Here is a 10,287-nt window from a genome sequence, read left to right as displayed (position 1 = left end):
GAACACCAATGCTGTTGCCCTTGCAGGACTCGGCAGCCGGCAGCCGAAACCATGGTACCAGCTCCGTTTCAAATGCACTTTTCATGTTCAAGCCTGGAATCACTGATGACATTGTACTCTTTTGCAGCTCGAAATAAACGGTGTTAGAAGCCGACATTTGTGTATTTGTGCTTCTCTTATGAAGAAATCTTTTTAATTAAGCGGATGTACATTATTGGACTGCAATTGATTGATCATAGATTTAAAAATCAGTCAATTCTTTCTCATTAATATTTCTTTTTTTCTGAATCTTTGTTTAGATATAAAACATAATGATTATTTATAAACAGTTCTAAACGATAAAAAACAAATCCAATCAAGATAATTTTAAAAAAAATTCATTAGGCCAATTAGATTGGATATTTTGATTCGTTTGAAAACTTTTAATAAGTTCATCAATTGTTAGGATCATGGGATGAGTGAAATAAAGAGACGTTGATATTGCTGCGGTCCGACACAATATAAAATCCTAATTTCTTCCTATACCCATAAGTTTCAGCAAGTATCAATGCACACCCACAAATTTTGACATGTCATCAAATTACATCCATCTATCAAACTATGGTTACATAATTTGAATAAAATATGGGTGTGCATTGACATTTTAGTCTAAAGTTATGGGTATCCGCGAAAATTAACCCTCTTATTTTTATGTGAATTTGATTGAATTGGCCATTATGACCTTCTCTTTAAAATGATAATGGTAAAATTTGACAGATAGGTGCGATTTGATGACATGTTAAAAGTTGTGGGTGTACGTAGAAATTTGTCAAAACTAATAGATTGAGGCGGAAATTAATCCTTAAATCTCCATACAAAAAATGTCAAATATCCAAACTACCCCCAGAGAAAGTATAACGAATTTAAAAAGTTACCAAACAACCCTAAACCCTTAAACCTCTCAACATCTTCTCGGTTAGCAATCTTGACACCCGCAACCGGCCGCACAATCTTCTTGTAATCCTGAACAGGAAATACGAAAATGGACCAGAAACTTGACACTCTCGAGAAAAAGGTGAGCCTCTCTTTCTTCCTTCTGTTCCACACGCTGTGTGTTTGCTGATTGATTTGAATTTTCTGAATCCAACGCATCGTATGCGGTGGTTTCCAAAATTTCTGACTTTCTTAAGTTATTTGAGCATTGAAACATTATGGTGTAAATGCTTAGGCTGTGTTTGGTAGGCTTGTAATTGGAGCTTTGGATGTCTTAATATTTGAACATTTAAGATTTTGTTGTTAGGCTCTTGTTGAAATTGTGAAGTTGATTCAAAAGCGGCGTATGGAAGGTACAGCTGGAGGCTGGAAGGATTTTTTAACCAGCTATGATAAAAAGTTTGGGAGTAGTCTAAGTGATCCAGCTAGGAGGTCCAAAGATGCATTGTCATCTTTTCTGAAGACATTCACTAAAGAGGATGATTTGAAGGTAACTGACATTTTGATTCCTTGGAAATATTGATACAGATTATTCCTTTATATACATATGTTCTGTTTTGTTCTCAGTTTATTGCTAAAGTAGTCCAATCCCATTTGAATCGTGATTTAGTGGAGCAATTAAAAAAGACATCTCCTGATGATGAATCCCCGGAGCAGGTATGGTCTAGTTCATCTTTATCTATTGGGGGGTTGGGACTGTTATTGCATGGAAACACTATCATGCAGCTTCATTTAATATCGTTCACTTATGCATATTTGGTTTGCGAGAAGTTAACACAGTGGCTTGATTGATTCATTTCAAGATACTGTGTCTTGTTTTTGTCTTGTTTTGACAAGATTTTCTTTTTGGTATTTCTCTCTTCAAATTCATTTAGTCCTTCTGTATTTCGTGGCGAACCCTTGTTCTTTGATTCTGTTTTCTGTAGATTTTATGCTTTAATCTGCAAAATTGCCAATTGCTTTATGTTCTAAACCTAAATGTCGGTCTAGTCGTAATCAAGTGATATTAAAGACCATGGTTGTTACTTTTTTTTCATTCTTTTACTATGTTAGTAAAACCTTTTAACTTCATGACGAGTGGCCAACTTGGTGATAAGTGTTATGTGCTCTCCTATTCTGTTGGTATTACCTAAACTTTTGGTTGCATTCTCATGAAATTTGTGAGGACAAATATGTAAAGTATTCCAATTCTTTTATGGGAAAACTTACTAGCATCCTTTTTAATTTGCTTTGGCGGCAGTGCAGAGGCTGGTCCGTCTAACTCTTCAACACCCGCAATACCCTTTATGTTATATGTTCCCATCAAGCGATGAGGTTTGGTGTCTCAATCTTTCCTCTCTCTATCTCTATTTTTATTTATTATGCAAAATCCTTATTGCTAACTTTATTTGTTGTGTTTCTATAGTTTCAACTTGGATTTGGGGGATGGGTGGTGGAATTCATGTTAGAGGGCCGTGTCTTTCTTTTTCTTTTTCTTTTTTGAGATATTTGTCTTCGTGCATTAACCTGAGATGATTTGCTTCTACTTCCTTTGGCTGAACATACTCTTTTAATTATTTTTTTATTTATTTTGCTCCATCTAGGATCTTTTGTTTACCTAAAGACTATCTTGTACACAACATCTTCTCTCTGTTACAGTTAGAAATACAACCAACTCCTTAGGAGTCTTTTTCTTACTTGCATCTTTTAGCATATAAACCTATCTATCTTTCTTTTGGTTTTTCTTAGTATATGGTTATGTAGGTTCTTGACTGCCTTACTGATTGTTGTCTAAAGTTGGTGACTCTGCTGTTCTGTTCCAAGGATTTACTTGCTTAATCATCTTTCTCTGTTGGTTATTTTAGGATATATTCTGGTTATCTATTTTCACTTTTAGTTGTTGAATGAATGCAGTATGGTTTGACACGTGTTACTTTATATCCCATGGTTTTACATATGCTTATATCGTTTGAGATATTTCACCTGAAATAATGTCTCGGGGAGCAATGATGAGCTGTACATTGCCGTTGTCCTACGCTTTTTGAAAACAAATGACTAATATTTGGGTTCTGTTATTGTTTAATTTTCATGTGTCTTTATTACCAACCGATCATTCTGGCCAACGTAACTGCTAACTCGTGGTGCTGTATCAGGGGTGGTTGGTTACCAAACTTGGTAAAGGTTCCAAGACGATGACATCAAACATTATGTATGCTGTTGATTGTGAGATGGTTCTCTGTGAAGATGGCAGTGAAGGTTTGGTGCGGCTGTGTGTAGTAGATCGAAATTTGAAGGTATTATTTGGCTTTCAACTTTTGAAATGGAATTTTTCACTACTCAGACAGGAAAAGATACTGTCTCGTCAAGTTTGTTAGTTTGGTATTTTATGGACCATTAGAGATTCTAGTCATCTCATTAAGGTCTTGTTTGGTATTGAGGTGCTGAAGTTTTTAAGATACAACTTCTGTTAAAAAAAAAGTTGTAACTATAAAATAAAAGTTAATAATATATAGTAAAAAAAATTTTTAAATAATAATTTGGATGAAAATAGTAAAGATATAATAGATTTTTCATCATACGAGTGTAAAATCAAATCAACTAAGCTTCCAAGTTACAATAAATAGTATTTACTAAACATTTTAGTGCTGTAACTTTTAAGTTACAACTGCCCAACCTCAATCTCAAGCAGACTTAAGTTACTTTGGGGTTGGAATGGAAAGTTTATATTTGATTTAGTATAGCTGATTCCTCAGCACCTAAATAAATAGACACTTTGGCATTTGGTTTTCAGGTAAAAATAGATGAACTTGTAAAACCTGAAAAAGCAGTTGCTGATTATAGATCTGAGATCACTGGACTTACTGCAGATGATTTGGTTGGTGTAACCTGTTCATTAGCGGAAATACAGGTAAGATCTGGTTTGTTCTTCTGGGCTTCTGATGTTATGCTTAGCTGTTTGAAATTATTAACTTTATTTTTGTAGAAAAGAATGAAGAAGTTACTGTCCAATGGAACTATTCTAGTGGGGCACAGTTTGAATAATGACCTAGAAGGTATGTCAAACATCATAATTTAACTTTTAACATTTGGGCTTTTCCTGTGGATCAATTAAGCTAGTTGTTGATTTTGTATGGGGTTATGTTTGTCTGTCTTCAAATCTTTGGTTACAGTGCTGAAGTTAGACCATCCCAGAGTGATTGACACATCCTTGATCTTCAAATATGTGGATGAATATAGAAGACCTTCTTTGTATAATCTTTGCAAGGCAAGTTACATAAAATTTGGTGTCAAAGAGCGTATGCACCTTTGATTTCTCACCAAATTGTATACAATATGTGAATTATCAGATTAATGCACCTTGCACGCCTTAGAATACGTTTGGCATATGTTATTTCGTTATTTCTGTGTGCATTAATGTTATATGTCATATATAATCTCGGTAATCCAAAGCACTACTAAAATGTAAGCAGCTACTAATCTTAGTCATGGACCATAGATATAATAAGTTGGGAAGGAGGGAACCTACATCTTGTTCTTTTGTTTTTCTATTTTCACTTCAGGTCCTGAAGGTTATCACAAAGCGAGACTTGTGAATATTTCCTTCTGCATCTGTTTTAAATATCATTCTGAGACTTACATATGATCAAATTAAAAATTTAACACAGTTATGGAAGGCTAGCTACTGTCTGCATGGTTCTCTCTGTGTATCTAAAATTTGGTGATTTTCAGTCTGTGCTGGGATATGAGATTCGGAAGAAGGGTACTCCACATAATTGTCTGGATGATGCATCTGCTGCAATGAAACTAGTCCTTGCTATAATAGAGCGAAGAGTTGATAATGATGTACCATTGCTTCAAGAAGATGTAAGCTAATCCATACGATTTATGGTCATTTCTGTTTTTTACTGATATGATTCTTGCTGATGAGATATCTGAATCTGCAGGTTGCAGAAACTGAAAGGGCAAGGTTGTTTCTGCACAGGATACCCACCAAAGTGCCCAGTGAAGAATTGCATGGAGTCATTCCTGGGGACTTCACAATTGAAGCAAAGGTTGACTATTTTCTTATTTTGTCCTTTGGCCACTCGGTTTGAGTTGTTGGACTTTCCTCATTTAAATAGTAGCCGATGGGATGGCTGCCTAGCTGAACTTCTAAGCTGGGCCATTCACCTTGTCATGCTGGACTTGCCAGGCGTATACATTCATTTTTGAGTGAGATATGAGATTTGTTTACTGTCTGCATTTCATCCCATATAATTCCTAATGAGTAATGATAGATCTACAAACTCTTGTATAGACTTGTTTTGTACAAATTGATGTGGTTTAATTCAATTGGTTGGATTAAATATTTGGCCCACATGATTTATTTTAATTAGTGTGTATTTTCATCCAACCAATGAGTTTCTGTCACATTAGTTTGTGCAAGAGTTTGTAGCTCTTTCATCACACTTCTGAATTATCATAATTTTCTTTCATCAAAAGAACAAACCCTCTATTAACTCATTTATGTCATGGGATGACAGTTGGGTTTTCTTTATCTGAGTGGTAGTATATTAATTTATTTTCTTGCCTGAACCACCCCTTTAAACTCTTCAGATTTTTCTTCATATTCTGAATCTGCTGGAAATTTGTTCAGGGGTAAATGAAATGAGTTGTAAATAAATGGTTTCATATCTTTTCAATTTGGTCAGATGTGGTGGGAAGTAGGGCAATATTGGTTTTCAAGTATTGCTATTGGATAACATATTTGGACAAATGATAACAGATGTTTATTTATTCTTGTTACAATTACGTGGATGATCTCTCTATTCATTGTTGTGCTTGGATAAGAATTTTGCCTTGCCTTGAATAAGAATTTAAACAAGAATTATCTGAACTACTTCTTGCTAAATACTCATTCATCCCATTGTTTTCTCTCTTTGTCCATGCCCATCGTAAGTTTCTAATGCGGCAAATAATTTTCTGTCAGGCAGTTAAAAGGATTCGTGGAGACAACTATGCTGCCTTTGCAATATTTAGCAGTTCACAAGAGGCAAATCAAGCATTTGAAAATGTGAAAGGCAACCAATGTAAGGTACATATAACTTAGAAGTATTTCACGTACAGATTTTCCCTTTATCTCCTCTGACCTGTTCTTCTTTTTGAGGTAATCATTTAATCAATAATTTGTTTATTCTTTTTCCATGGCATGGTGAGGTTAATTGTTAGAGGATGAGTTCATATTCTGTTTTAGCGGTTGGAGTAGTGTTCCTAACTGAAATTTTGTGAATGTAGATGCCAGCTGAGATAAGGCATTATTTTTTAGTGAGATGGAAAGAGAGGAGAGAGAGAATAGTTTTTAGAGAGAGATTTTTTTTTTTTTTTGGGTAGCACAATTTAATCTTGACATCATTCTGTATTCTTTCAGGATTCTTATGGACGGCCTCAGAAACTAGTCGAATTTCAGTCAAATGCAGGGATAATAGCCAGCCTGTATGTCCGTAAAATGGTATGTGATGAGCCTTCTAACCAAATTGTAGTGAAGAAGAGAACTTTTGAAGGTGAGGAGAACGCAGGTGTGTCCAAAAAACATAACATCAAGTGGATAAATGAGGAGGAGAAAATAGCAGATACAAACCAGTGCAAGTGTGAAGATCACTTGAAAGTGATTGAAAGATTGAAGAGAGAACTGAGAGAGAAGGATTTTCAAATTTCTATGCAGGATAAGAACATTTCTGACCTTAAAAAGAAAGTAGCAGAAATGAAGGACCAAAAGAGCAGAAGAAGATAATAATGTCATGGTAATTCTTTTGAGCTATTTCTGGCCCGTATTCTAGAATACATACATATTCCGCCAATTTGCTGCCTATATTTGTTGCCTCTACTCAAATTTTGGAGTGGGATTTGAAATTTGAAGGCCTGGTCTATGAATATTCTGGGTGATGGACAAGAAATACGTGTTTCTTCATGTTCCGAGTGGAATGAGTTTTATGCAAGGTTGAAATAGGTCTTTTTGTCCAGTGCTCTCTTCTATTTTTATTTTATAAACTAGCAAAAGGGAATACATGTCGAATTTTTAATTTTGACGTTAAGGGACTCAAATGTAGGTGTAAAAAAGCAGGAGCGAGAAAGGCAAAAGGCAATGAAGGGGATCCGTGCAGAATATATGTTGAGTTGCATTATTTCATGTATCATTTATTGAGGTTTAGATTTTACTAATTTGATTAAATTGTTTATGTTGAGTTGCATTATTTCATGTATCATTTACTGAGGTTTAGATTTTACTAATTTGATTAAACTGTTTTCTTGCCTAGTCGTCATCGGCTTGTCCAATTATTCGCAATTCCTCTCTCTCTCTCTCCAGAAAAACTATTGTTTCCTGAAGTAGCTAATAATTTTGGGTGGCTCTTTCATGGTAAAATGAGAGATCCACTGTAAACAAATTAGGGCCGTGTCATCGAAGAAAACGAGGAGCCTGTTACGTTTTGGGATAGGATATGGGGCATGGGGCGCGGTGTCTCCTTTGAGTGTGAGCTAACCATGGAAAAAATCTGATTAATATTTAATATGATTTGTTGTGTGTTTATTTGAACTTATTAAATTTTTTTCTAGAAAAACACTCACACGCATATATATTATGAATTAAAAAAAAATCCTAAAATTACTTTTTACTTATTACCTCTCTCTACTTTGATATGTCATATGTTGTAACTTAAATCTTAAGTTCATTTTTTTGAGTTTTCGCCATTGATTTTTTAGATTTGTTGATTCAATACAATAGGTAAATGCTAAACTCAAATAGATTTTTATAATTTTCATGTTTGGTAAAATTTATTGATATTCATTCTTTAATGGTGGGGTTTGTTTCTCATAAATTATGACTGCTTTAGTGAAATGAATTTTCAAAAGTTGAGAACCAAGCAGAAATTTTTATTTTGCAGTGTTTGAAGAGAAATGTTTTGAAGTAACTAATGTCAAATTCAAGAATTGTAGGAAGATAAATGGGATTAATTAAATAATTTTATCAAAATTTTATTGAAAATAAAAAATTAATTATATGGGTTTAAAAAGAAATTGGTGGGTTTAAATAGCCTCACTGATTGTTACCGCCATCTACTTCAGTGTATTTAATCTAAATATCAAACTAAGGTTAGTTTTATCGTTTAAGGTTTTTATTTGGATAAAGCAGTTGTGAATTTAAGGATGAATACGTTTGACAACTTAGCAAATTAGGGAAGTATACAAATAACATAAAGAGAGTAGCGCGACGAGTGTTATTATTTTAAGATGAGAATGGCTGTCAATTCTAATGGTTATGCAAATAAATTTAGTGCGGTATTTTATAATATCCAACCGCCCATGGGCCATCGGACGTCAAAGAGTCAAGAATCAGATCAAAAGTGACCTTTTGGTGGATAGCTCCATCTCACCTTATCCCCCGCATTGTTATCTGATTATCGTGATTAATACGTAAGCCATACCGTAGAATACACCTATATTTAGATATTATTATTAATTTTAAAAATTGGGTTCAGTTACTGTACACCTGGTGCATGGTATGCCATTTCGTTCATATATGAGTTGTCCTAAATTTAACATAGAAGTTATTTCAATGGCATAGATATATTTTTTAAAAAGTAGAGGTGGGCGCAGTTCGGTTCGAGATTGAGCAAAACCAATTAAATTCGGTTATTTTATAAAAGGAATCAAATACAATAAAGAACCGAACATGAACCGATTCATTTGCCATTTGGTTCGGTGGGTTCGTTTTTTTGGTTCAGGGCCTATTAAACTTATTTTGAATTCTAAATTTTTAGTCCATTGGACTTCATTCGTGGAATAATTTTTCTCAATAATCAGTTCATCATGGTTTCGTTACAAATTCTAACAATAAACACAAAGTATTCAAAACACATTTATCACTATTGTCTTACTAACTACTACTAATAAAATATGAAATATTAAGAATTAAGAATACAAATTTAGACTCTAATGCTCCATCTAAATAAGCATAAAGTTGTAAAAAATAAAAATAACAATAGTTACAACTCAAAATAAAAATAACAATCGCGTGAGCAGGTTTGTTGTAATCATTTTGCATAGCCAATTAACATATAGCGCATTTCATGTTTTGGTAAAATTATAAAAATATTTCAGTTCTTCGTTATTCAATTCAACTAAACGAACCGAAATCCAAACCAATATTTCAGTTTTTTTTCTTATAAATCGAATATTCATATATCTATAAGAACACATTTCCTAAGCCTCGATTTTTTTGCTTAGTACTACCAAAAAGCTTTGTAATAGCATCACTTTCTTATAAATCTTTTTATATCTGTAAAATAACCAAAATCGCCTAATTTTGAAAGTTAAAAGTTTAATTTTTATGTTTTTATTTTACAACATAATCTGGAAGGGCAATTTGTAAAACCCGACAACCAAAGAGCACACAAGAGTTTTGGCCAACACACAGATTGTGTCCTTGCTTAGCAGAAATTTTGCCGAGAACTTCATGCTTTTAGCCAATTCTCTTCATTCAACTTAACAGGACAGAGTTCTATGGGAAAAAGAAAAGAATGTGCCTTGTTACATGAATTCAAAAGAATAAATGCAAAAAATGGTTGCAGTTAAAATTTGATTTTCCCCTCCTATTCTATCATTTGTTTACGATAAGGTTATGTACATTCATTTTTCTGACAATTTTAGGCAATAGTGATTCCCAAAATGCTTTACTCACTTTCATAATCTTCATCATCTCCAAAGCTGAAAACTGAAGCATCAGCAGCCATTGATTTGATATCACTTGCCCCCATAGAGTCCAGATTTGGCATCGGCAGGGATGAGGCTGGCTCTCTTACCCCGTCAGTGGTGGGTTCTTTGGAAACGTTTTTCACTTTTGGCTTCTCATTGCTGAGAGACAAATGTCCACTTCTCTGACTCTGTGGCACATTATCTGCCGTGGAATTAGATAATATCCCATGCGGAGCTGATTCCCCCCCAGAAGCAGCATCAGCCTGCCTGCTCTTTGAAGTATCGGCTTCCTCTCCGTCACTGTCTGAGAACACATCATCATTGTCTTCACTTTTAGTGACTTTTCTGTGATTGGGACCAATTGTAGCACCATCAGTTGGAACTGAAGCATAATCTGTGCTACAGTCTTGTCTTCTATTGGCGGAATCAGATTTAGTCTTTGTTGGTAAGATACCGTCATAGTCTATCATCACAATCTCAACCTGGAATCCAGGAGAAGGCACTTTTCTCTGCAAAGTAGAGCCAGCAGGTCAATAAGGAAGCATCAAGAAGTAGAAAGCAGAAAGGAACTATGCCTATGAGTGTGCAGTTTTATAAGAAAAAAAA

General features: G+C 34.3%; 2 protein-coding genes across 6 annotated transcripts in view; one reads left to right on the top strand and one right to left on the bottom strand.

Annotated features, from left to right (window-relative positions):
• The first annotated feature begins 901 nt into the window (after positions 1 to 901).
• LOC18035730 (small RNA degrading nuclease 3) lies at positions 902 to 7,197 on the top strand. 5 transcript variants are annotated; one of them, XR_002904671.1, is made up of 13 exons: positions 902 to 1,054; positions 1,280 to 1,462; positions 1,540 to 1,629; positions 2,218 to 2,286; positions 3,105 to 3,245; positions 3,743 to 3,859; positions 3,935 to 4,004; positions 4,122 to 4,216; positions 4,681 to 4,815; positions 4,896 to 5,003; positions 5,921 to 6,025; positions 6,359 to 6,927; positions 7,038 to 7,197. XR_002904671.1 is itself a non-coding variant. In XM_024180856.1 (13 exons), the coding sequence occupies exons 1-12, from the start codon at positions 1,022 to 1,024 to the stop codon at positions 6,719 to 6,721; spliced, it is 1,509 nt and encodes a 502-aa protein (XP_024036624.1). In that variant the 5' UTR covers positions 902 to 1,021; the 3' UTR covers positions 6,722 to 6,731; positions 7,038 to 7,197. The 5 variants fall into 5 exon arrangements, 4 of the variants coding, with proteins under 4 accessions (XP_024036624.1, XP_024036623.1, XP_006425976.1 ...); XM_024180856.1 differs by having other exon boundaries at positions 6,359 to 6,731; XM_024180855.1 differs by having other exon boundaries at positions 6,359 to 6,731; positions 6,848 to 7,095.
• A 2,183-nt stretch (positions 7,198 to 9,380) lies between these two features.
• The window catches only part of LOC18035717 (phosphatidylinositol 3,4,5-trisphosphate 3-phosphatase and protein-tyrosine-phosphatase PTEN2A), a 6,690-nt gene continuing 5,783 nt past the window's right edge, over positions 9,381 to 10,287 (bottom strand). Inside the window, exon 13 of the mRNA XM_024181044.1 lies at positions 9,381 to 10,190. Within this exon, the coding sequence (XP_024036812.1) occupies positions 9,660 to 10,190 (531 nt within the window). The 3' untranslated portion in view covers positions 9,381 to 9,659. The remainder of the gene's footprint in view (positions 10,191 to 10,287) is intronic.

This window comes from Citrus clementina, unplaced genomic scaffold (genome assembly GCF_000493195.1).
Source record: "Citrus clementina cultivar Clemenules unplaced genomic scaffold, Citrus_clementina_v1.0 scaffold_7, whole genome shotgun sequence".
Classification (NCBI taxonomy): domain Eukaryota; kingdom Viridiplantae; phylum Streptophyta; class Magnoliopsida; order Sapindales; family Rutaceae; genus Citrus; species Citrus x clementina.
The sequence above is the reverse complement of the archived record's forward strand: the minus strand, read 5'-3'. Positions and strand labels throughout refer to the sequence as shown.

What these genes read in the sequence shown, in the direction of transcription:
- LOC18035730 (XM_024180856.1), top strand. Translation starts at nt 1,022, where the DNA reads ATGGACCAGAAACTTGACACTCTCGAGAAAAAG. An exon ending in CTTTGTATAATCTTTGCAAG is followed by an intron (nt 4,217 to 4,680) that starts GCAAGTTACATA and finishes GGTGATTTTCAG; the next exon opens with TCTGTGCTGGGATATGAGAT. An exon ending in TGAAAGGCAACCAATGTAAG is followed by an intron (nt 6,026 to 6,358) that starts GTACATATAACT and finishes GTATTCTTTCAG; the next exon opens with GATTCTTATGGACGGCCTCA.